Source organism: Aythya fuligula, chromosome 3 (assembly GCF_009819795.1).
Source record: "Aythya fuligula isolate bAytFul2 chromosome 3, bAytFul2.pri, whole genome shotgun sequence".
NCBI lineage: Eukaryota > Metazoa > Chordata > Aves > Anseriformes > Anatidae > Aythya > Aythya fuligula.
The window spans coordinates 84,286,052-84,313,479 of NC_045561.1; the positions used below are offsets into that span (position 1 = coordinate 84,286,052).

Genomic DNA, 27,428 nt, shown 5'->3' on the forward strand with positions numbered 1-27,428 from the left:
TGATCACCACAGGAAGAAGTCAGTGGTAATGTTGATAGAGTGATTTTATTGAGCACAGTAATGCTCTTAAGATTGAAGACACTTACTGTACCAGGATAGATAGGAAAACCTGAGGCCACAAATGCTATTCCCAAGGACAGCCTAACCAGGCTACAGTCTGAAATGACACTGTACCTCCCTCTTCCTGCACAAGAGACTGGCTTCAAAGCAACTGAAGGACCTGCAGGGACAGAGCTAGCCTGATTATGGCCCACGATAATGGGCCAGGCTGATATCTTTTCTAGATACAACTTACTCATTCTAGATTGAGAGGTCAGTAGCTGAAATGTACACAACTGCACTGAAGATCCAGAAGCAAGTACTTTACCCAAGGTTGGAGACTGTCCTCAGTGTCCTGCAGTTTACATTCCGCTTTTGGGCACCAACATCCTGCCTTCCTTTATAAATTCACAAGGATAGAAAGTGATCACAATCTAGATCACCTAGAGCACTGGTGGCCAAGGCCATTTCTGGGAAACTGTTTCAAAAACCCTTGCAGGTAAGAAGGGCTTACAACCTACTCTCACTAGACGAACTGTAAATACTCAGGTATTCTGGATAGAATAGCCATTTTTCCCATGTAGATCCATCATTTTTATGCCAGCTAAAGGAGGCATGTGTTTTGCCCCTGCTGTAGCTATACCAAGCTGTAAGAACAGCCACAAAATTAAACATTAAATCCTCTGGGGGACTAGGCTTAAACTTCCTACCATTCTGCCTATAAATTGAATGATTCCTATCAAAATGTGCAACCCAAAGGTACTACTCTATTTTAATACTATTTCATACCAATATAAATGCAGAGTTTGAAATCTAGCAAAAGGAAAAATAATGTAATTCTTCACTGTCTTTCCTCCCACAAATGTTTATGGTTTCCAACACACACTGCTTTTGGGGTACTCCGCTGTAGTGGGTAGTACAGCAGAACAAACTAGTGATTCTAGCTCTTACCCCTGTCATGAAGTCAGGTCTGCAATAAAAGGTTTATATTTGAGAGAAGTACTTCAGGATTTTGGCACAACTGAATTGTTTTTTTAAGGGCTGACTTATTTCACTGAAATTCAGGCATACATATGAAGACAGTTACTTGCAGAATAAGCTAAAAACACTGATTTCCATTACTCACCCACAAATATGAGTACCAATTTTAAGTGTAAATATATATATAGACACACCCTAAAAGAAGTTTCCAATGACAATACATGCTGAACAGTTTAGGTGCATAAGAGCCTAAAATTGTTACCTGCAAGCCCATCTGATTTTGAAATGTAGTTGCTGGAGTATGTGGTAGGAAATATGGGAGCTGGCTGTAAGGAGTAGAAATTTGGTATCCTGGTGAAAAGTTGTTCTTTACAACTGGCGTTCTGAAACTGAAAAGAAGTCATTGTGAAGAATATCTGCATCTAGTTGTACTTTTTGAAGTGAAATTTTCTAACACTCAAGAAGCAATGAAGATTTCGGCTTAAAGTTAAACCTAATCTACCAGCAAATTCCCAAGCCTCTGCTGTATTTGCCAATTAGCATTAAGACCTCTTCAACTTTTACTTACAAGTCCTTATAACTATAACAGGAAACATAGGTGGCTCTCCCTATAAGCTTGACAATGAAAGCACCATACAACTGGAAGGACTGCTCATAGGACATTATGAGAATTTGCACTCTTTAGCTGAGCTACTGCTCTTTGTTCAAAAACATTTTTGGATGAAACTTTAAGCTAAAGTGAGACAAGCTTCATTACAGTCATGAGAATGAGAGGTTTATCTACTTCATGCTATTAGACAGCATAGAACTTATATTTAATAAAACTGAAGATTGCAAGAAAACCTTGACACTTTTTGATTTGTTCCCTTAGTGTCTACCATATATATAATTATATTACAAGATATACTTTTCCCATTGTTTCACTCATTAAAGGCACAGGATGAATCATGCCTCACTACTAAGTACTTAAAAACATACAGATGGTTCCAGGTCTGTTTGAACCTCAAATGCAAAGCCATTAATTTCTCAAATGCTTTGTAGGTTTTTACAATATTAATTTAGGGATTCAGCAGTGTGAATTTATTTGAAGTAACCTAGGCCAAAACATCATTTCGGTATTTACAGACTCAAAACTGACACAATCAAAATTGGCACAAGTTACGATCAGAACTGAAAAAGAACTTTGTGTACCTAGCACTTATTATGTAGGGAATAAAGTGACAAACTTCATTTTTCAGTAGTTCATTACAGCCAAAGCACAGCTCTTACTGAACACAAAAGTACTCAATTCCACTTATTTGTTATCATCATCATACATACTGTGTACAGTGAGTTTGATTTCCAAAAGTTTCCATATTATCAAAGTGTGGAAGAATGAACAATCTATTTGAGGATTACTTTTTACCAAGCTACATCATGAGATGATGTGCTTCACTTGCTACAAACATTCCAACTTCACATCAAGAGTTAGAAGCAACCAGGAGTCTCTTTTGCTATCTGAGCAAGAAACTTTAAGAAAATATTAAAAATCACTGAAGTAGCTGCAGAGATAAAACTGCAGTCTATAATTACAAAGCTCCAAGTAGCAGCTTACCACTCCATGTAATCAGATGTGGTGCTTGGTGTTCCACAAACATGCAATGGATCATTCTTCTTAGAAACAGCATCTGGTGGTGACAGTCTTCTTGAAATGGGATGAAGAGATTGTTCAAGACTTGACCGTTTTTCCTAAAAAAATAATAAAAAAAAGATATTCCACACAAGTAGCCACAATGAAGACTTTCTCCCCAATATGTGAAGTCTGCTGCAACCAGAAAACCACTACATGTTCTTGCTACTTTACCTCTCTATAAGAGCTTTTCTGCATCACTTCTTGAGTTGGCCATTTGTTTCTGGAGTTAACACAGTTCAGTTTTATCTGATCCAATTGCTTTCTGTAGCTTTCAGCAGAACTGAATTCTTGCTGTTGACTCTCTACGCTCATTGGCTCTGGTTTCTTCAATTCTTGATTCTGGACTTTATTTTCTGAATAAATCAGATAATTAAAAAGACAACATTCAGTATTTGAAGTTATTTCTGACAGATTTACCTCAGTTTCTGAAGAAGTTTCACTTCATTTTTCTACATCACAATAAATGAGTACCATTGACTTACCAGAAGCTGACACCTTCCACATCAATAGTTACTTAAGGCATTAGTGCAGCCTTCAGGGTTGATAATTCAACTCAATGTAGTAACATGGTAACTTTAAAGTGTTAGGGTACTACAACAGTAACACAAATAGAACGGTTTTCATCACCAATACACAGAGGAAGACCATATTTATCAGTTGTGCTAGAACACCCTGGGACATCCTGAGCAGGTTTATAAAGTGTTTAAGATAAGCTTGTTGCAATACTTCAAATTAGAAGTCTGTTGCCTGTGACAACAGGCAACCTATAATCCAGTGTGATTACTGAAGCCAAAGGCACAAAGGGACAAGGCACACAAATTCAGATCCTTTTGCAGAGATAACAGGACACTGAACTGCAGCAAAGCAGGCTGCAAATAGCACAGCTTAAGAGTGTTTTCTTCACCTGCTTGTGAAGAGGATACAACCTAACAGGTAAAACCAAAAGTAAGGCAAAAAAAGCCTGACCAAAGCATAAGTAATTCAGACAGCACAATCTTGATAGAGATATTATCTTATGTATAAAGAACAGCAGATAAAAACACCTGGAGTTTCACATACTAATTGGTAAACAGGATAGAAAGCAGAAAGTGCTGAAAGCAACAGATGACATAGACATTCTGTGTTCACAGGAAATGGTGGAGGGTGCTTTGGACTTTTTCCCCCTCTCAAAGCAGATGACTGAGGCTGTTTCTTTTAAGCTTACTTCAGACAAAATAGTTTCAACAAACTGCAGCAAAAGAAATTAGAGCTATATCATCTAGAGGGTAAGCTACGAGCACATACTAAAAGTCACAGGAGAAGCAAGAAGCAGACTACTGTAATTTGAGTGTCCCAAAGAAAACTAAACAGATGACACTCCAGAAACATTAATCCTTCGTTTGAATTGCTCTCAGCCAACATACACTTTTCCTGTATAAGCAATCATTAACTGATATGCTGGCAGCCTTGTTCTTCACTCAGGCAAGTCTTAATTTGAAACATCACATTGGTGCAATTTCAGTACCAATTTACATTATGTATATCATAAGAGCTAAGGACATTGTGAATTAGCTCTAACCATCATCATTTTACACCAAACCCAGCCCTACACACACAGGATGGCTACATTTGACTTTTGAAGTTCTTGCAAAATTTTTTTTTAATTACTTCCACAGGCACCCAAAAGGCAAATTTTAATTAAATGATTAAATGCTCCTGAATTCCAGGCTGAACAGTTTTCACTTCTGAAGAATATTTGCTTTATCAATGCATTTTTAAAATGCAGAACCGTAAATTTTCAATGCTTATTCTACTTCAAAATGTCATACGCTAATAGTTACCTTCTCTTTTTGTCACAGGATTTGTATCCATTTTGTTTTTGAGAGTTACAGTTGAATTGGTAGCAACTTCTAAGCTGTTCTCATCCAACATCTGCAACTGTACAGAATTTCTCTCGTAAGGACTTGGAAAGAAAGCATCTTGAAGAAAGTCAAGAGATCCCAAGCATAATGCCCAAACAACATTCTTATAATTAATGACTTGAATACCTCAGAATAAGTACATTTCAGAAAGTAGTGCATGGTACACGTAATTATTACTGATCCTATTTTAAAATCCATTAATACACTGGATTTTCATCACAGACTTTATTAGAAAATATTCAGGTCTTTGTTCTCGTTTCCTTTCTGAAGGAACAGGACATGAAAATGCAAGGCAGAGCTCAAAATTATTAGAGGCCATGATTTACAGACCACTTAATGGACTTCACACAATGAACTTCATGAAAATAAATACTTCTGATGTCAAAACTCATGACTATAGCTGACAAGTCCTCTAGCAGAGAGGCAGTCTTATACCCTTCTTTATAAATCATCTGACAGGTTTTTAACACACCTCCCATTACCTCTACCATCAGATTTATTGTGCAGAGAAAGCTTTTTTAGTGTCTGATCATGGTTTTCCAGCCTGAAAGCCACAATGTATCTGTTCGCAACTGATTGCTTAGAGCAATTCTATCTTATTACTTTAATAAGCTGAAAAAAGCATTATTGTTGTCCCTTCTAACATCATAGGACATCCATGTAGGTTTCCTTATATCTAATTCAAAAAAATACTTCAGTTACCTTTAAGTCTCCGAAGTCATATGAATCACCCCCACTAGATTTTGATTCAGATAGTGGAAAAGGTGGAATCAGGGCTGTACATCTGGAGCTGGATAATTGCCTATTGAAATAACATTGTTAGTTACACTACAGGCCAACATATGATTGCCTTTTTTCAGCCACATAAATAGATGCAGTTGTGGGAAGACTTAGGACTACAAGTTAAAAGATTAGCACATCTACTCTGATAGAGAAGTGACAAACAAACCACAAGTCTGTAGCAATGCTACCATTATCCCATGAAGTGAAGTGACAGATTTTTGTTGTTCTCCGTTGAAAACAACAATAAGCAGCAGCTAGGATTCTAAACCCTAGGATTCTAAACAGTTCACTTCAAATTCAGTTTTGAAGTATTTACAGAATAATATTATGTGAAGTATCTTACCCACTGCTTTCACAGTTTCAGAATGTGCTTTAATTTACCTTTGAGAGGTTGAATAAGCAGTTTACGCTTTGGTTACATATTTGTCTCAACATAAGTTCCATTTCTATGTGGATTTAATCACACTAATAAGAGGAAGGATGTTAACATAACAGACTTGATTAGAGGGGGGGAAAGCAATTTTCCCCCCTTTTACTTTCAAGCTATGCTAAGCTCAGAGCATGTAGCAAAGTGTTGTTTAAAATGGCAGATCCTTCCACTGCTGAACAGCTATTCACATTAGAATCAGCATAACTACCTTTCTTTAATCTCCATTGTTATGAAAGGTTGTTTTTTAACATTGGTTAAAGGCGAGGATTTACAAATATTTCAGAAGCTAGGAATGTCTACATTTGTGTATTCACTTCCTAAAATAGAAATATTTTCAAAAAATTTTTGCCTTAGTCTCTACCTCCTTTTTGAGGCTATTCATTTGCTAGAACAAAGTTGATCTTTCCATACTCTTATACAAATAATCTCAGTAGTAAGGTAGGAAGGTTAATGCAATACCTCTTGCAGTTATGACTTGTCAGTCATCTTTAGACTAATTTTAACATTAACACCTGATATTTACATTGTCCAATAAAAATCATTCTACTGAAAAGAATTAAAACCTGTTGTAACACCCAATAATCATACCTCTTCATAACGCTAGCTGTAAGTGGGACATCTGTCTTCACAGCATCATCAGCATCAGCTACTAGTTTAACAGGAACCCTCCCAAAAGGACAGGCCTAAGAGCAAATTGGAAGTTATCAGATGTGTAAAGAATGAAAAGCTTAAGATTTCAGAAAATTGTTGCATGTTCTACCTGGTTATATTTGTTCAGTGGTCTTAATGGATTGTGGAAGTTAACTGTACCATCAAGTTCTTGTGATTTCTCTTCCCTAAGGCAACAAAAAATAACAGTAGTGTGTGTGGTTTTCTTTTTTTAAATGAAATTTGAAGAAATTAAAAAAAAAAAAAATCAAGCCATTACCCAAGTAGAGTTCTAGTAACACTAGAAGAATTTTCAGCCGAATTTCTTTTTATAATTCTGTGATTTCCAGGTATGCTCTGAAGTCCAGACTCCTGTACACTTGATACTGTAGGTAAATTAGTTAGAATTATTCAGATAGTACTACAGATGGCATTTATTTCTAAAAAAGCATTCTTTCATAGTAACTGAACTTTAGAAATACATATTTGCAGTAACCACAGTAACCTAGTATCAATATTACAACACTATTTTCTACTGACCTAGGCAGACATTTCATACCATTATAAAAATTCCAATGTTAAAAAAAGACTTACAATCAGAAGAAGCTACCTAGGGCAGGCACAAAATGGTCTGCAACAGCCATAAAAAATACATTAAGCTGCTTGTTTTCTTATACAACTTAGTTATATGTAGTTGTAAACTATATTTAAACATGAAAATGGAGATTCCATATATCCAAAGACTATCCAAGCAATTTAAGTTTCAGCGCAAACCCCTCAATCTTATGCAGAAGGACGAAAATAAGTACCAAAACATTGGTTTTAGTACAACACAGGAGTGAGGTAGAAACACTTGCTTTAAGAGCAAGCTGAACACCTAAAGCTACATTCCAAGAATAAACCTGAACTCCAAATATTTCACTCCGTACATTTCTAGAAACCACTTACATCAATATACTAAACTACTCAAATATTTAAAAGATAAGTACCATAACACAGAATATAGTTCTCAAAGTTTTTGTTTAATATTCACGTTGACCACTTCTTTGACTTTGCAGTTTATCAGTCCACTACCATCACCTCCATAACATCCCCCACACAAACTTTTCCATATACAAAGGTTTTCTTGCCCAAGCTTACCAATGGACTCACATTCAGTTGGTGACCTGCAATACTTTGAAGGAATTAGTTTGAGACAGCTTCTGTCTCATACTATTCAGGACCTACACTTTTAGTACTGACTTTTTCCCCCCAATTAAATGTTTGATTGCACTCAGTATGTCAAAGACTTTATACTGTTGTACATGAAAGAGAAGGGGAGAAGTAATTTAACCGAAGTCTGTAGACTTGCAGTTTTTGTATTTGCATTATTACACTATAACTGCATATCTCTCTTGTCAAAAGCTTCCCGAACAATCTTACAAGGTTATGAAGAAATGCATTTACATAGTATTCCTGTTTTCAAACAAACAGCTTTCAAAAGCAGCTCTTTATATGAAAAGATGAAACAGACCTAAATGACTTCTCCATTACAAACCAAAAATGCCCAGTGACAGTCAGGAACATCCTTTGCAGAATTACAGTTTGCCTTCGTATGGCTCCTGAGAAGAGCTGGAACCATGTAAGGAAGGAATAAGATGGAGAATACGTAGAGAGACAACTGGTCACTAGGCAATAACAGATTTTGAGTTTGTATCTAGGAAGGACAAACAGTGGAATATATATTTTTTGATTTAGCATTACAACATGCATAAACTCAATTACAATTGTAAAAGTTTGCTATTACCTGCAAAGTTCTCTTTCTCCTCATCTGAAAGCAACTGCTGTTTTTGTGAATTCAAGTTTTGTAGAGCCATTTCCAACATTTCTAGTGGAACAGCAGAGCACTCCACAGCTTTTTGAAGGAGCTGCTTACACTTCTTCACATGCCCTAGGTAGGAAGGACCACAGAATTAAAACTCAAGTAAATAAAAGCAATTTTACTGTGGTAACACTTTTTTTTTTTTTGGAAGACATGATCATGCTCATGCTGCTTTATAGTCACTTTCCATCATTCTCTGAAGCCGTTGGATATCTAAGGGGGAAGAGCATAATGAACACTTTCAGGATACTGCCTGGAAGCAGTTAAACAGATCACATAAGCTAGTTTTTCCACACAAAATTGAGCACGGAATCATAAAATGTTTTGACTTCATGTAACTACATTCTTAGCAGTTGCTTAGTGTTATAAGAACCACAAGGAAATAACACATCATTAGGTTGGTTTTTTTCCCCTGTATCACGAGCAAGGAAAGAAGATGTTTACAAATTTGCACTTATGTCTGACCAGATACCAAATTTATTATGCATTATAAAACACCTTTAATGCACTTTGTAGGAATCAAGGTTAAAGCAGCTGTTAAACCAAACATTGCCACTCTAGAAGGCACTACAATTAAGGAAGTGTGAAAAATGAGAGTGACTTTGGTTTTGCTTTACTTTTGACTGGGTGCATTAACAAGAGTTCTGTACATTACTACTTGCCATAAGCAGAAATGGGAGAACTGCTGGGGCTATGGTTTAACAAAACACTCAAAATGTTCAGTTTGCATATATAAGCTTATACACACACAGCTATGAAAAATAAGTCAAATAAGGAGAAAAATATACTGTGACCAAAATATTTCCCTTGATTTCTGTTCAGCGAGTACCAAACTGAAGCAACACTGTTGCGGTTATTAACATTCAGCTGTATATTAAAGTTCCAAAAATCCTTCCTCCTCATTTCCAGAACAGCAAAATGTGAAGCTCTTACAGGTGCCCCACGTCTACTTAAAAGATACAGATAGATAATATTTGAAAGCTCCATGTCTTTAGCACTCACAACTCCACCGGTAACTGAAGGTGGATATATTACGGAAAGTGGATGTCAATCTTGCCTGAAAGGCTTGAGGAGGAAACTAGATTTAAGCATAGGTTCCTAATATATTTTTAGAACAATCTGTGATGCTGGACACAGGAGCAAGGAAACGCCAAAATAAACTTCACTATGATTTCATTTAGATCTATGTTGTGCATACCCATTATTTCTTGGTTTTTAACCAAGATCAAAACCCACTTATCCCTCAAATTCTTAGCAAGAAATAGAGCTTTTTTTCCCAGCATTTAAGAACCTATAGCTAGCATTCTACCTATGGCTACAGTTAATAACCACAGTCCTTTAAAGTGACTTGTTATTCAAAAGGAGAGTAATTTTCTCCTGGCATTAAGTACCTCATTGAATAATAAACATGACAGACACCTACATGAAAAGGCTGCTCCATTCTCCTTATTAGATGGGGGAACCCAGGCACAGAAGTAAAGCCAAATGCATCTCAGTCTGTCTACTTCACAAAAAAGCCTGGACAATCCACACCTAGGCACAACGTTTCATATACCCAAACGCAGAGTTTTAATGGCCATGAACTCTAAGCAATTCACAGCAAATCTTACTTCAAGTAGCACTATGCAAGGCACAGGAGGAAAAGAGCTCCTCATCCTATTTAAATGAAGTTTTTACTCATTTAAACAAAAAAGAATATCACCTTTATTATTCTTTCAGGTTATGAGTTACAAGCAAATCAATATTATTTCATCAACCATAATTTCAGGATTGTCACCAGAGTTTTCACTCACATTTTTGCCCAAAACAGAGAAGCAAATGTATAATTTTTCATCCTAACATAAAAGGAAAGACAAATCAATCCAGAAACAATTGGCATGCTTGCCAATGCACTGCTTAAACAGCTTTGTTGAGGAGGCAGAGCACTACACTCCTTTTTCCTTTAGCTATAGCTGGACAAGCTCTATGAAAAAAGGAACCACGCTCTTAAAAAAAACAATACAAGATTCACATGTTGCAGCAGTCCTCTGTGAAGTAGGGAAACTAATGCTCTATTCACATCACCAAATGTGGAATTGACCAGCTCAGGGATACAAATCAGAGACTACATGAGAGATAAAACAAAGCCAATCATAAACGGTTTATTCCTTTGGGATTAAGGATTGCATTTCAGGTTTCTACACTTTGACAGCAAGTAGCCAGCTATGGCTTGAGCATGTTCCATAGTTACAGAGTAATTAAATTACCAAGTGATTGTGATAGGATTAATTTAGTCATTGTAATCACTAATAACATTTCTACACTTTTAGTTACACAATGGGCTTTATGATTATTGCATTTATTTAATAATCTTTGTTATTGAAGTACTACCGGTTTACCTTTATTAACATCCAATGCTCATAAGACAAATCATTAGTGTTTTGTGTTTTGTTTTTTTTTTTTTAAAGTACTGTTTTGAAAGTTCAACATAAGCTGACATTAGAGCAATAGATGGTCAGATAACTGACTCATCTAAAAAACTGGAATTTCAAGTCAGATATACAAATTTGTCATCTATCTTCTGGAGCCCCCAGCACAAGAAGGATGTGGACCTGTTAGAGCAGGTCCAGAGTAGGGCCACAAAGATGGTCAAGGAGCTGGAGCACCTCTCCTATGAAGAAAGGCTGAGAGAGCTGGGGATGTTCAGCCAAGAGATAAGAAGGCTCTGAGTTGACCTCATGTTAGCTTTTCAATACTTAAAGGAGACATAAAAAGGATGGAGAAGTACTCTTTACTCAGGTAGATGATGGTAGGACAAGGGGGAATGGTTTTAAACTAAAAGAGAAGAGATTTAGATTAGAGGTTAGGAGGAATGTTTTTCATTCAGAAGCTGGTGAAGCACTGGAGCAAGTTGCCCAGAGAGGTTGTGGATGCCCCATCCCTGGAGGTGTTCAAGGCCAGGTTTGGATGGGGTCCTGAGCAACCTGATCTAGTGGGAGGTGTCCCTGCCCACGGCAGGGGGGGTGGAACTGGGTGATCTTTGAGGTCCCTTCCAACCCAGGCCATTCTATGATTCTAGTAGAAGTAATGTTTGGTATTCCTCTATTAGTTATGTGGCATGAATTTGAGGGAAATTTAAAACAGCCTTCCTGTTGCATTACAGGTATACTTACCAGTAGTTAAGAAAACACAAAATGCAAGAAGCTTACTTCACTACTACTTTAACAACACAGGACACATTTTGAACAACTAAACTGCATCCTAAAATACTGTAAAGCAAGAAAATACTGGACTAAAATCTATTCTCCATGGACAATTATCCTGCCTAAACAAGAAGCAAGCATAAAAAAAGGAATATCTAGTGAGAGGGATTTAGGATCCAAAATACAGAACAGCTTAAGCTTCTTCATTTAGGGTAGTTAATTTTGGGAATAATTCCTGATACGAGGCAGTATACAACAGTTTACATGATACTGACAAAAGCTATGAAGAAAAAACAAAACAAACTTAAGATGTATCCACCAAAAGGCTTCTTTCAAAGAAGATGGTGTAGATCCTGAAATCATCTGAAACAAAGTATTTTTTTTCCAACTGTGCTTGCTTGACCCTGACCAACAACTGGGCATTCACTCATTCCTCACTCCCAAAGGGATGGGCAAAAAAGGGAGAGCAAAAGCAAGAGAGAAATCATTGGTCAGGATAAAGTGTTTAATGAGTGAAAGAAAAAGAGATGAACAGAAAAAGTCATGCAAAGCAATCATCACCTCCTACAAGCAGGCTGGTGCCCAGCCAGTTTCCAAGCAACTGCTACCATGGAAGAGCAAGCCACCAGCTTTTTACTGCTGAGCATGATGTTGCCTGACACAGCATACCACCAAGTTCTGGTCGGCTGTCCTCTTGTCCACCCTCAGCATACTGAGTATGTTAGTATGGGAGGCACAGATGGAGAGAAAAAACTTTGGAAACATGCAGTGTTAAAACACTGGTGTAATCAACACTTTTAAACAATAACAAATCAAAAACATAGCACTTAGACACAAATAACTCCACCCAGGCCAAATGCAGTACACCAAGGAACAGTATGAATGAATTAATCTCAAAAGTCTGATCTCAGGGACAGACAGTTCAGGCATACCTTGAAGTGAACCAGATATGAAGAGATGTTACTCTCATATCAGAACAGCTTGCCTAAAACATGGCTCAGCATCTGTGACTGTCAAGAGATTAGTCTACTACAATTATGAACCAACATCATTCATCCCTGCTGTCCCAGCAGGAAAGGTCAACAGTGGAACAGGAAACAAAAGAATTTAAACCCAATTGCCAGCTACTTAAGAACCTGAGTGACAGAAGGGAAATTTAATTTGACCAGATTGCGTTTATAGTTTAGCATATCATAATTTTAAAAAGAATCAACAGTTGCTTTTTGGAGTGAGAAAAATCTCTTCTACAAGCAAGCTGAAGATACCTAAAAGGGAAATTACCACTCAGCTTTGACCATAATTTTTCACCCCACCAAGAGACTCACTCACACCTGCCAATAAAATCTATGCTGAAAAAATCACTGCTAGTGTTCATCTTGTTTGACAGATTTCTAAAAAGAGAAAAAAATAAGAACTGCACATATTTTCATTAACAGTGAAGATTTATTCTAATTAAATCTCAATCATAAAAGAAAATCCTGGTTTTTCATGTTATGATTTGTTACTCCATTTCCTCACAGAACATGTAACACAGCAAAAGTTTAAAAAAACACAACTTAAAACCAAAGAACAGCAACACCGAAGTTTTTCTACACACCTTGTGATAGCTCAAACTGTGCAAAAGCCACATGCACAAAAGCAAATTTCTTGCAATTCAGTCTGGCCAGATGAAATTGGTCCCGTGCCTCCTCTGGATCTTGAAGGCTGTAAAGACAGCACAAGGCTAGTTAAAGACTGAAGAACCTGACTAACAAAGATCAAGTTCCATGTGTTTGGAGATTGCTTCAGGTAATTCTGGAAAAGCAATCCATATATAGCTAAAGTTCTTCTTTTCCTCAGAACCATTAATAAGTACAGGTAAGTAAACAATCTTTATAAAACTAATAACTGAAAGAAATAAAACTGAACTTTTCCAGAAACTATAATATGCTCAAATCTGAAAAGAAAGGCTGTAGACTCATTTTGAGGAACAGTATTAGCAATGACAAAGAATACATAGCTATTTTCCCCTCAAAATACTCCGTAACACCTTCCAAGCCACATGCTGATGCTATCTAGAGAACCATCTCTGGATTTTGTTAGTCCATTAGCATTATTTTAGATGCATCCAATCCCACTAAGGAGGCTGCAAAGGGAGGTGGGGGTGTATTTACTTCAGAATTTGCATGGAAAAAAAAAGTCTGCCATCAAAAATACAAGATAAGTAGTATTCCAGATTATCTGAGTATCCAAATGATTCCACGTTACATTAGTCAGCAAACTCTACAATCAAGAAATAGACATTTATTCCAAAATTTCAACCTGGTTCAAAGTAAAGGAGTACTTAAAAACATGGATGGAGAAAAACAACAAATGAAATAACAGCTTAAAAACACATCATAAAGCTAGAACGAACATACTTTGAGCAGAAGTCTGTAGAATGGTAGTTGTATTAAAAATTAGCAAAGCCTCCATTGGAGTTTAGGCATGTTACTACTGCCTAGTATGTTTAATACACTGAGCTCTGATCCAGAGCAATGGAACAGGTACAGAACCACCCATTCACAGGCAAAGCCAGAGGTAAGACAAATCAGCCTTGAACACGCTAATACCCTTTCACAAACCCATGTCAAAGGTTGTGTCTGGGGGAAGCAGCACAGACTTAGATAGCAATAAGCTGAACAGGACCTACCATTAGCAACACTGACCAAGTGCCACACACTTGGTGGCACTGTATTACAGCCAGAAGGCAGGCCTGGTATGGTTAATGCCATGTACAATCAATTCACAGGTGCAGCTGTTTTCACTTTTGCCTGTTTCAGAGTACATTCAATGCTTTTTCAAACAACCTCTGCATTATAATAAGTCAAAAGGTTTTAGTATGGTCAGGCTACAGCAAGAAAAGAGTCTGTGCTAAGCCAGGCCCAGTACCAGGAATGATAAAACCCACTTTTAATCAGAAGAACCCAGTGCTGGTGCATAGACACTGAGGTCTCATTGTTGGTCGCTGCCTGCTCCTAAAGTTTGTGATGCTCTTGTGTCTGGCTTTTGCTGTTAGGTGGAATATTTGCAAGAACAGCAAATCAGAATATTACCAAGGGGCACCTTTCTTCTCCCAAAGGCACCACCATCAGAGCACCTATGTATCAAAGAGTTACTTTATTCACAGTAGCTAAGAAAAATCAGAAACATTTTAGGAAGTCATAAGGTTCTTTAACAGGAACTAGAAAAGATCACAGAAACTAGACAGTACTAGGCAAACTGACAGCCAGGAACAGGGGAATCTGAAACACCAGGGAAATCTCAGACACAAAGGAAACCGCAAGCACTGAGCAAACATTGACATCCTACACTCAAATAACCACTCATTGAATAACTCCATCACCAGGAATTATGGACAAGCAACACCAGCTGCATGGTTGAGTTTTTGTTTGCTTTTGACTGATCAGGTTTAAAAACCAATCTCATGTTCCGGTGAGATTACACATGTAGTTCATACACAGCTTCATATAAATTTATACATTTATAATTTAAATGTAAAATAATGTTTATTCTTAATAGTATATGCCAATCTCAGTTATTATAAGCTAATGCTTTCTCATTAGAATTGGATAATCTAAGAAAAGTAATTTTCAAGTGGGAGAACAATCATTCATGGAGACAATTCTAGCAAGATTCCATTGGGATTGATGCCAGATTTTAGCAGGTCTGAGGGAAAGGGGTTGTTTACCTTTTAGAAAAACACATTAACAAGTCAGGAAACATGACTGACTATTCACCAATTGAAAGATGAAGCAGAAAAATTGAGAGTAGACCTGAACTCCTCATCACTCTAGGTAGATTCCCTCGTGATGCTGGTTATCAAAGCAGAGGGTATTTTAGTGTAGCTATTGACAGGGCATTCTAATAGCAAAATACAATCCTGGCTACTCCCAAGAAGGCATCCCCAAATACTGTAGCAGTGAGTCAGCTAGCACATTCCAGTGAGTTGCTGAAACTAAAACTGTTAATATGCATTCTAGCTTAACAGGCTACTGCCTGTGCCTTCAGCTTTGCTTTTTGCAATACAACACACAGAACATTGACATTCCAGTATCCATACCTTCAAAGTCACTTTTTAAATATGAAGTAGAAAGAGGTACAAGAGTTTTAAAGTGATTAGGCAGGTAGGGAAATCTTTCTGAAGCTCAACTCCTGCTGTACATGAGGCAGATGTGGCTTGGTAATAGGATCCAAGCAACATTTTGGAAGGGACATTACAGAAACTGAGCCCGAAGCCTCTATCATACACCTTCTGCTCTGATAAAAAGCAACTAAAGAACACCACCTCTCCATATCTTTAGAAACAGGATGTCTTTCCCAAATACATGCTTTACTCCCAACGTTTAGACAAAGAGGACCATTTTCAAAACACTGTGGATTCACAGGTCATTTACTCCTGACTTTTTCTCAACAGTAGATTCAGTAGATTACTAAAACCATTCAATGGAACAAAACACTAATGCATTAAATCCCATGCAGATAACAGTACAGATAAAGAAGTAGACCTTATTATACTGCAAGTTCAAGCCAAAGAGGACCAAATAGGAGAATATACAATAAACAAGAACTAGTAGATACATAGCAAGTAACAACAAAAGAACTCCTTACCAAAAAAGGTTTATCGATATGTAATAATCCTGCCCCAAATTACATCTGAAAACATCTGAACATACTGTTTAAATTTGCACCAGATAAAACAATAAACTACAATCAGAACTAACTTCATAAATCATGAAAGTACTGAATGATATTCTAAGACTTTCTTCCTACCCTAAGGCAGGTGTTTAATGTAGCTGGGATATGGCTTCCATAGCAAGAAAGAAAGAAACCTTGACAAGGAGACACTACTGGAGTTTGGCTAGATGAATTAGATTATAAGAAGCTGTCTACCTCACAGCCACAGCAAGACAGTTACAAGAATCCAGGGAAATAATCCTAGCTTAAAAGGTACAGTTTAATACACAGATTATAGTTACCAAAGATTGAAGTCATATCAGATTTCATCCATATAGGTTTGAGATTAAGTATAAATCTGAAATAAGGAGAAAGAGGGGTTTCGTGCTATCTTCCCTTTTACCAGAAGTGCCAACATCCCTAAATCAAATAGCTCTGAAGAATTTTTCGAGTATAAATGCAAGTACTATGGAGACTAAGGAAGCTGAATAGCCAAAGCTGCTCAGCTTCAAGTAGCTGTTAAAAAAAAACTGTTGCAGAAACCACTAACACAAGACCTGCTACCATCATTCAAGTTCAGAAGTCATCATTCAGAGTTCTTACATTGACGAATGAAAATTCACACTTACGCTTTCAACTCAGCAAATCTCACGAGGATGCGAGCATACTTCTCGTTTTCACTATGCTTTTCTGCAGGTAACGCAGTTACTGCTTGACTGTAGCGACCAATGAGTCTGTTCAGCGTACTAACATCCATATGAGGAACACCCTTTTTCTCCAGCCTAAGCAAAAAAGACAGCCAATCTTCTGGGTTATTTGTCATCATTATTTGATTAACTGTTCCAGAGTTATCTGAAAGTAAAATAACAAAATATATTGATTAAAACCACAATCAACATGAATAAAAAACACTTTAAGAACTTCCACTCAAGACAAAGACCAACCAAAACACATACCTGTTGTATCAGCTGATATTTTAGTACAGTTAAGTTCATCTGTGATATTGTCTTCATTTCTATATTTGTTTTTCAGGTCTCTAACTCTATTCATGATTGAAGCAATTCGTGGCAATCCCCTTTCACTTAGATCCTCCTCCTCCTCCATCTAGAGGCAAGAAACCAGTGAAATTTTAGAACTGTTGCAGTTGACCTTAATTGGAACTTCCATGGTAGAGTCCCTCATATATGTTTTGCAGATTGAGACTCAACCAGGATAAATAGCAAATATTAATACTTTGTCAATTTAGTTATACAAGTAAACTTGTGTTAAAGACATGCACATAATATCTTTGCAGAAAAGCAAGAACACAAAGTTCTAAAATGAACCCTTCCTTTCTTTATAAAAAGAAGTGTTTTCAGTGGTCAGAGAAGAACAGAAAGAAGCATCCCCCAGAAATGTAAACAGAAAGAATTGTGAAAGCTTGAGACAGCATGCTAAAATCAGCACCATCTAAAAAATCAAATTTTCACTGAGCCCAGACTAAGAGAACCCTCCCCTCCTTTTTCTTTAACAGTAAAGTACATTGAACAGAAAACTGCCGTCAGGGCTTATTTGCAGCTTCCTTTAATACCCATTCCTCTCCACACTGCATAGAGAAGAATTATCTTTCACTGTCCTGAGACCACCTCTGTACACTATCACATCTTTTGGGGGATCACATTGCTAAAACTGACATAAGTGATTACTGTAACAAAGAGTGTTTACATGCTGGTATTTACTTCACAGGGAGAAAGATCATCTCTTCATAAGGAAGATTTTGGTACCTATTGCAGTTTTGCCCTTGATTAATACAGTAGAGGTAGCTACAGAAACTCAGATCTCCTTATAGGTGAGAATATCCTTTTATGATCATATTTAAGGACAGATCTTACATCTCAACAATGTGTCAAACTTACATTTCTGGTATGTGGCTTCTTAACTGAAGAAGTGTCAATGTGTACAACACAGAGTAATCTTCTCTTGAAGAAGGGATTGTCAAAAAGTTAATTTGGATAAGGGTGAGATTACTTCAGATGATCCCAAGAATCCAGCAAAGGCAAGAAATGTAGCTCTCCATCCTGAAGAAGTTCCTAAGTAACAAAAAGTTAGACATCAAGAAGTAAATGTATGTCAGTATACACTAACAGCTTGCTTCATCTTCACAATTTCTCAGAAATATTTTGATTACTTTTAATGAAAATTAGTAACAAGACTACTAAACAGCAGAAAGTCAAAAATTACACTTGTACTAAGAGCAAGTACTTCCAAATGTGCCTACTATATAAGACATTTAGAGATGAAAGATACGCTAAAATCATAATCGCCTGAGTATTGTCATGATTTGCAACTAATCTTCCCACTCACAGTCAAGTTCAATCATAAGCAAGTATTCAGAGTCTTGCTTTGGCTTAATCTGCTGCATGATTACTTTTTAAGAAAGCATTTGCCATGAATTTGTGCAAAGTATGTTCAAAATTTGACAAGACAATAAAGACCTAAAATAGCAACATGCAATTATAAGCATGCTCAATAGGAACTGAGCTTCTAACTGCAATGCTTGCATGGCAGCACGTCTGAGATCTAGAAAAGCCATGCAGGAAAGAAGGTGAGGGACAGGGAAGCAAGGAAGAGGGAGAACACATGCAGAGAGCAGGAAAATATAAAACTACCTCTAAAGAAACATAGCAGTAATTTTAACACCTCATACAGACCCAATAAGAAATCAAGGGACAAACTAGAAAAGCAGCATGCGCTGTAAGTGGGGGGAGTGGCAGTATGGGTTAGTCACTGGGTATATTGCACATGGCATCCTGTCATGTTTATTGATACTCAAGAGGAAATAATAGCATCCAGCCCTGAAATAGTGGACTTACTGTGGTATGCTACTCCTGAACAGAGACAGGTGTTGTTTTTACTGAAAGTCCTTGATCTCTGAAGGACAAGGTATCCTCTTCCTGCTCCTGGAAGCTACCAAAGTACCCCATCAGCCTATATCCAAGGAGTTGCCAGGAACAGCCAGGATTTTAAGCAAGTGCCCAGGAGCATGCCTGGCTTTTTCCTGCAAGCAAATCAGTCAGCCTAGAAAAAGGTATTCATGTCATCACATTACCTAGATGGTTCTGCACTGCCAGATCACTGTGGCTGCAGCTATTGTCTAGCTCTGTTCCTATGGCCTAATTAAAATTTTTGCTGAGACTGTGATAAATAACTGAGTCAAGACCTCTTTGCAAAATAAAAACGCCACCTCTCCCACTACATCAGGGGCTTTACTAGCTTGGGTGTTTTCTTGCACCCCCTTATGTTTAAGCTGTTTTGCCCTCCCTACATGCAGAAAGATCCCACACAAACAGGAGGGGGAAACTCGCAGTAGCCTTAATCTTCTCCAGCACTTGCATTATTTTATTCACGTGTTCAGGCCAGTATTTCAATGCTGCTCACTGCTTAAGCACATACTTGCTGGTAGAACAGAAAACAGCGTCAGTTACAGAAAGCAGAGCTATCCCCACAATCCTTTCCGAGTGCAGTTATATCAACATTGCTTAAACACTCCAGCATTGCTCTAAACCCTTCCTGACTGTTCGGAACTACTACACAGACAACGAGGTGCAAAAGAGCTCCTGCCCTCGAGATCTCGCCAGCTGCTCAGCGAGAACAAAAGCAGAGAAGCACGCGATAACACCCGGGCAGCCTGCAGAAAGGCGTGACGCTATCTGCTATTTACCCGTTTAATCTGCAGATGTCAAAGCGGAGCCTATCAGTTACTCTGCAGGAACAGATACAAGCTTACAAGCTGCGGAGCTCGCTTAAGACACACGGGAAGTAGATGTTCCTTCTAAAAGATACGTGTTTGGGGGTTGAGGTCAGAAGAGAAAATTGTAATGGCAGGAGCGTGAAGGAATTTCTGTGCCTTTTGCTACTCTGCTGCCCAGCACGGCCTGACCCTTCCCCTCCCCCTCCATCCCCAAACCACACAGACACTCGCCATTTTCTGAAACTTCTCCCCAATCCCAGAAAATAACAGTTTTTATTTAAAAAAATAAAGCCCCGAGGCCCCACGGGCACGGCCCAGCCGCGCAGGTCCCCTCCCCGCAGCCCCTTTCTCCCCCTCTCACCTCAGGGAGCCGCGGGGCCCCCAACGGCCGCCCCCCGCCCCCCCGCACTCACCTCAGCCGCAGCCGCCGCCGCCCGCTCCCGGCCGGACCCGGGCCGCGCCCGCCGCTCCCCGTTTGAATCTCCCCGCGGCCGCTGATTGGCCGGCGGAGGGGAAAAACATCGGAAGCACGCCTTTCTATTGGACGGGGGTGTGTGAGGCCCCGCCCACCGAGGTCGAGGCTCCGCCCTTCGCGCCGCGCGGAGGGGCCGTTGGGCGCCGTTACGCGGCGGGGCGCTGAGGGGGCGCTCGGGGCGCTGTCATGGTGGCGGCCGCTGTGGTAATCCCCGATAGCCGCAAAGGGAGTGCGGGATGCCCGCCCTGCGGCCATGAACACCAAGTGCAAAGCACAGAAATGTGATAGCACAAATATAAAACATACCCGAAAGCAGTTTAAAGCAATACATGCTCTATGCAGCCTCACTTACCTCTTACACAGCACTGCGTGCCCTGACCGTCTCCGTACGATCTCCTCTTTACCTTTTCCTCACACGGATTCCCCATAAGCTGGTTCATAAGCACAACCCGTTATCTGCAGCGTGCCTACGGCTGCAAACAGCAGCGCTTCCTTTGAGCTGCCCCTTTCCTGTTGCAGTTGGGTTACAGCAATGCAAAGCACTAACTAAACAGTTCAGCCTCTTCGCATTTACATTCTGACAACTTGTTCATTACTGTCTTGTTTTTAGCCAGTGTGGCTCTTCCGATGCTCACAGTATTTTCAAAATTGTTTGCACACTTCATAAAAAGCACTGAGACATATTCTCTATCTATATATATGCCATATTAATTTAATAGCCTACTACTTACCATTAGCTTTCCATGCAGTCCCCATGTGAGAAACACTCCGTAGCCAATAACTTAGGCTCAGGCGAGGATCTCAGTGAAGTAGTAATTTATTCGCGATTGCAATGGCGGGCGCCCCACAAGCAGGAGAGAGCGCATCTACTAGTTCCAAAACACAGTTTATATACCTTTTGATGGCAGGACCCTCCCCTGTTTCCCCACTGAGTGGGTAATCCAGGTTCACAATCTATCTGATGCTTCACAAACAATGCATGGCCTTCAGTCGCCGGCCTGTTAAATTTCAAATTTCTTTCGACATTTTTACTGCTTGAAGTGGTAATGTTTCTTCACTTATCTGACTTGACTTGACACCATGATTTTCACCTAATTGTCCTAAGGAGTCTGATTGTCTGCATTTTACAAGGTCGCCTGCTAAACTTTCTTATCACTGTCAGTACCACATTCCCTCCTTCTAAACAATGTAACTCTGCAAAAACAACATTTCCATTCCCACACCCATGTGACTTTTAATAGTCATACCTAAACTGGCGCTTAATTGAAGTCAATCTTGCTTGTCTTGTATTCATCTAAAACATAAACATCTTGCCTAATGTAGTGATAAAAGTTCACTCCATAGAGAAAGGGAAGAGGCATTTCAAGAGAGAAATCGAGTCCAAACATCTATTTTGGACTCTGATGGATCATCCTGTGGAGATGGCTGTTTTCCCCAAGCACAGAGGAGTTGCAACTTTTAGCTAAGATGGGAGGAGATGTTCTTTTTCCATATTGCCTATTGTTCTAGTTTGGTTTGATGGTAGAACCATTGCTTACTTGTTTATAAATGTTTATGCATGTTATTCATTATAATGTCGTGGATGTACAGGGAATCTAAGAACTGCAGCACCTGACATCCTCACCTAAAGCTGATACCAGTTTGAATGACAAGAGTCGCATGCAAATCAGAAAAACAAGGATGTGATGAAGAAAAAAGGTGGATGACAAACAAAAGGAGATGTCAGTCTTTTGTAAAGAGTTACATCAGGCAAATCCTGTTTCGTTGTTTTAAATACTTGATTATATGGTAAGATGTTGTATCTTTTTGGATAATCGTATTGCAAATCCAAGTGTGGCAAATGCAAGGGAATTGCAAAAGATTTTTCAAATGTTGAGGAAATCTTTATAACGTACTATGGAATTTTCTGAAATGCATATAAGAGAAAGGCTGTCCTCTCCTAGCTGAAAAATAGGCAGCAACCAACCCATCTTCTTGAGCTGATATTTGAAGTTCCATGTCTCTGGTATGAGGTGATGAGCTAAAGAAAAGAGATGGTGGTTTATTGATTACAACTCCTGGCAGACATTCGGTGTAGCTGTTTTGGTTAAAAGTGCATTTGGAGAGAGCCCTGCTGAGTATTTGATGAAATCTTCATTTACTGGGAGCATGCAGACTTGTCCTGGTTGTTGATGCATTGCTCCAAACTGCAGATGTCCACAAGAAGAAGCAAACAAATATTTTAGATGTTGAGTCACCTCAACAACTGAGAAATTGATCTGAAAATAAGTGGTTAATTAACAAAGCATTAACATTTTCAGCAGGAAGAATAACAGATATTCCCATTCCTCCTAGCAGTTTTGTTTCCATGACAAACTATTTGTCATTATCGATTACTTCAAGCTTTATGTGTAATTAATTGGTTTTGTTTGTTTGTTTTTAATGAATAAGGAAGAGAGAACAATAGTTATTTATATCAGTGGATCTTGTTCCATAGCGCTTGTTCATTTACAAATCTGATACATGCTTTGTGACTGGACTTTTACAATATAATTTTTTCCTTATTGACAGACACGTTCAGTGACTGAAACAATGAGAACCATTTACTTGGCTTCTGTGTGTTGTCTCATAGCTACCATTTGGGGCTGAAAGTCAGTAAAATGCACAGATGTGTACACACACAAAATATCAATTTAGAAACTGACTCAATCAACAGATCCGCAAAAGGATGTGTCAATAGGACATGTTTGTGCTGTTTATTTCAGAAGGATGCTTCAGGGACTGGTTCTAACCATGATGTATTTTAAGTATTATATTGGTGATACGGAGATGAATATGAAATGACTCCAAGTAAACTTGATACCAAGATGGTATTAATGCTGCAGGCAAATAACTTGGCTCTGACCTGAGGTTAAGCTAACTGCAGGACATAGGAATCCAGTGGATGTGACATGAGAAATTGCTGAACGTGAATAACTTTGTGATAAGATGGTGAAAACTACAGACAGTGCTGTGAAAGGTGGCTGGATCTCGCGTGTGCTTATGGGAGAGTTATGTGAAAAATAGACAAATTTCATAGGAACTTGAAGGGGAATATTTTGTAAAGAGCATCTTCTGTCAAGTGCGATCTTACAAGCTCCAAAGCAGGTCTGTAACCATACCAGGAACACCCCCACATATGAGATCACTTGGGTAATGGTACCAGATATACCAAATTTGAATACAGACTTACCAAAACTGGAACAAAATGAGAAAAAGGAATTAGAGACAGGTTTTGTATTTTGGAGGAGACTGAAACAGAGAAAAGGAGGCACAAGGGCGGCAAGAAAGACAACTGGGAAATGGGAAAAGAATTAGAAAAGCTCTGGAAAGGAATGTATATATTTTTCTGCTTTTGACATCTTCAGGATAAAGCTTGTTGTAAAATATGTTATATTTATGCATAACTTATTCTGATCAATATTCTGGGCTACTACGTGAAAATATCTAAGCTGTGCTAAGAAGAGATCAGGCGGGATAATCCAATGGTCCTTTCCACCTTGAACGGTGTGAATCCACAGGTCTCAGGAGAGGCATCCGTGGTGTTTAAGAATCAATCAGCATTCTTTATTGCTTGGAAAACACAGGTCTTATCTTACAAAGTTTTTTTCTATCAGGTTTGTTTCTTCACAGCATCTATTTCATGTGTAATCAGAAAAATAATTTCTGATGAGTCTTCTTACCCCTTACATAAGTCTATACATTTCTTCTTCTCCCACTTTCTGCTCTTTTTCTGTCTTTGCTCTTCTCTTTCCATTTTGCTCCTTAAATGCTAAGTCTCAAATAATACTCAAACTGTATCAAACAAGTTGCTTAATCTGGATGTAAACTCTGCTACTTGCCAAGAAACAGCTAGGAGTTGCACAAGAGAGAGCTATGTAAAAGATAGGGTTAATTATACTGCTTTTATAATAAAGAAGTTTGAAACACGTCTTTACTCATGTGGTGGTGCAATGTCTGCTTGTTCATTATTGCACTTTGAAACAATTGCTAGCATTAAGCTTTTGGCTACTGCTAAAAACATAACAACCAGAAGTGTTAATTCTCCTCCTTTGAGCAATCTAAAAGGCGGATAGCAATCAAAGCTAGTGGTACATATTCCCTTTGCAGCCAGAGCAGGGGAGCCTGCCTAATCCTACATCCTTCCAGTCCGCAGACAGGTAAGGCATTCTCAGGAGGTTTCTTTCTCCCTCTCTGCTGGTAGTTGAACGTCTGCATTTGTGTTAGCCTAAACATGTAACTCAGTCAATTAAATAAGGCAAAGTGAATTATTTCTAAACTGCTTGCTTCCACAAGCAATGCTATTTCTCCTCATCCTGTCCTCTGCTGTATCTCCTAACCTAGTTTGTTACTAGCCTTCTCCCTTCACGGATATGCTTTTTCACTGGAGGGTCTGTATTTTTATTTTTAAACTAAAAATTGAATGGTTTTAATTCAGCTGTTTACCCATTTTCCTTATTTTAACTTGCTCCCCTTGGAAATAACAAGGCAGCCTGTGTATTTCAGTGATGAATTGCTACACAGGCCAAGCATGCATTCTCATCCTCTCAGTGACTGTTTTCAGGTGCTTTTCTGTGCATTGCCATTCTAAGAGAATACCTTGGAAATCTCTGAAAACTTTGTTTTCAACACCTATATTAAGCTGAGAATTATTATTCACATTTTATACTGGAAAGTTAAGACATGAGAAAGCAAGCAGCATACCTTATGCCATACAGGATGCATGGAACAGATCTAGGCATCAGTCCCAGAGATCCTGATAACAATTCCAGCACTTTAAGAACTTTCTCGTTTGAGGACTTCTTTGGAACTCCTTTGGCTACAGTAACCTCTGAGGAAAAGTGTGTTATTATACATACCCACTTCAAACGGTGATAATTGTAGACTTATTATAACGTCATCTTCTACAGCTTGGCACTGTCTACAACAAATGTTAGGTGACTGCTCATCTACATATTGGATAATTACTAATCCACCTTGGATGACTTTTCAAGTGGAGTTTTCCAATGTTTTGTTCTGTTATGTGTGAAATACAATGTATGTATGAGGCCACACAGGAAATCACTGTTGATATGTGAGTTGTGGTACCTTCAGTGGGAGGATAATACCCAGCTGCACGTATTTATTTCATCAGATCCAGCTGGTGCTGTTGAGCAGCTTACTTCATATTTGACCAGACTAAGTTACAGATTCATGTAGGCTGGAAATAAATGCAAAAGAACAGTGTTGAGAAATCATATGAACAAATGTTGTGCAGGTTCAGAACTTTGGGTCATGCTGGATCCATGGGTTCTGTCAGATATTCATATAAAAAGAACAGAAGCAAACATGTTGTGTTTATGTGTGTATATATATATATATATATATATATGTTGGAAATTTTCAGGAAAGGACACTGCTTTTGTGTGTCCATCTTATAGCAGCTGAAGATGGTACAGCTGCCATGTTTACTGCATAAGTGCCTTCTTGAATATTTCCAAAGATATTCCAGATATTATATACTGACAGCAATAAAACCTACCAAAATTGTTTGGCTGCTAAATAGTGGAATATGAAACGTGAGTTTTGACCTGTAAAACTAGATAATACTGACTACCTGGTACCTAATTCTGTGATTAAAGGCTTGGCAGAAGGGGCCAGTTAAGGAAAATTAGTCAGATAACTTCAAGCTACAATCTTCTCTGCCCACATTCAGGTCCAGCTGGATGTGGACCAGGTCCATTTCAGAAAAGACATGATTGTAATAGAATGGTCTTCTGAAACCTGCCTGAGAATCAGCACATTCTAGCTTGCACATGGCATTCTTCTGTACAGCCATTGGACTGCATTGGGTTTGTGTGACTAGCTTAAGCTGAGTTAAAGAAGTTTTTACTATTTTTCATCGCTTGTTTACTTGCTTAGGAAGTCCCAAGAGTCTGGGATTTAGTTTTGTAATGAAAATAAAAGGTGGTGTTAGAGAAGCATGACCTGTGAATGCCTTCCAGTAGAGTAAGTTTGAAATGTCAGTTTGCTGAACATCTATTCTTCACATATTTCTTCATAATTGACTGTCTTGAGACTTTGCTACTATTAGGTTTTGGAGAACATACCTTGGAATATCAGAAAGAACTGAGTACAATGAGTATTACTTAGGCAACTCAAAGTAGTAAATTTAAGAATGCGTATGAGTAAAAGATGCACTTGATGATGCCAGATCAAGACCTAACGTTATTATGTTACCATCATTCACTGCATTATTAGAGTATCTGAAAGAGTAGGTGGCCATAACGCAATAATGTTCATCAGTCATTTTAACATACACCTTTCAAAAGATGTGTAAGAGACACCTAAACAGCAATCACCATTATAGCTGTAATACGACTTATGGCTCTGGTATCAAACACTTCTTCTTTCAGTGTCTAAAACAAAAATATCAATACCAAACCCCATGTGTTAACAGTTAGATCAGAGGACCCTGCAGAGAAAATAAGCTACAGACTTGTTTCTGTTAATTCACCACTCCACGTGACTGCTATTAACTCCAACTCACAATTTTAAAATTGATTGAGCTTCATCCCATGAAGATGCATCTCCATAACACGAGCTACATCTTCTTTCTTCATTGCCTCAATTACATTATGCACTGGATAGCCCCCTGTCTGGGGTCTTAAGAAGGTTGGGAGATGTGCTGCTATGGTGGTTTCACACTGGTAGGTAGCTCAGCACCACCATGCTGCTCTCTCACTCCTCCTCCACAGAGCAGGGTGAGAAAATACAATGAAAAAATCCTCAAAGGTTGAGGCAAGGACAGGGAGATCACTCAGCAATTACCATCACAGACAAAACAGACTCAGCATAGGGAGATTAATGCAATTTATTCTTTATTGATAACAAACTAGGGCAGTACGAACTAAAAGCAAATTAAAACCACCTTCCGCCCATCCGCCCTCTTCCACCTCCTCCCCCCAAGCAGTGCAGGAGAATGGGGAACGGAGGCTGTGGTCAGTCCCTGACGCTTTGTCTCCACAGCTCCT

General features: G+C 38.6%; 1 protein-coding gene across 2 annotated transcripts in view; it reads right to left on the bottom strand.

Moving 5' to 3' along the window:
- TTK (TTK protein kinase) overlaps positions 1-20,367 on the bottom strand; it is a 29,933-nt gene extending 9,566 nt beyond the window's left edge. Inside the window, exons 1-14 of one of the 2 annotated variants that reach the window (XM_032185710.1) lie at positions 20,336-20,367; positions 18,088-18,261; positions 17,149-17,296; positions 16,822-17,044; positions 13,095-13,201; positions 8,241-8,384; positions 6,735-6,840; positions 6,567-6,642; positions 6,395-6,489; positions 5,296-5,395; positions 4,513-4,609; positions 2,864-3,045; positions 2,615-2,748; positions 1,283-1,409 (exon numbers count right to left, since the gene is read on the bottom strand). In XM_032185710.1, the coding sequence (XP_032041601.1) occupies positions 1,283-1,409; positions 2,615-2,748; positions 2,864-3,045; positions 4,513-4,609; positions 5,296-5,395; positions 6,395-6,489; positions 6,567-6,642; positions 6,735-6,840; positions 8,241-8,384; positions 13,095-13,201; positions 16,822-17,044; positions 17,149-17,296 (1,539 nt within the window). In that variant the 5' untranslated portion in view covers positions 18,088-18,261; positions 20,336-20,367. Of the gene's footprint in view, positions 1-1,282; positions 1,410-2,614; positions 2,749-2,863; positions 3,046-4,512; positions 4,610-5,295; positions 5,396-6,394; positions 6,490-6,566; positions 6,643-6,734; positions 6,841-8,240; positions 8,385-13,094; positions 13,202-16,821; positions 17,045-17,148; positions 17,297-18,087; positions 18,262-19,044; positions 19,221-20,335 lie in introns of those variants that run through there. The other variant, XM_032185709.1, reaches the window with a different exon arrangement.
- Positions 20,368-27,428: the final 7,061 nt, after the last annotated feature.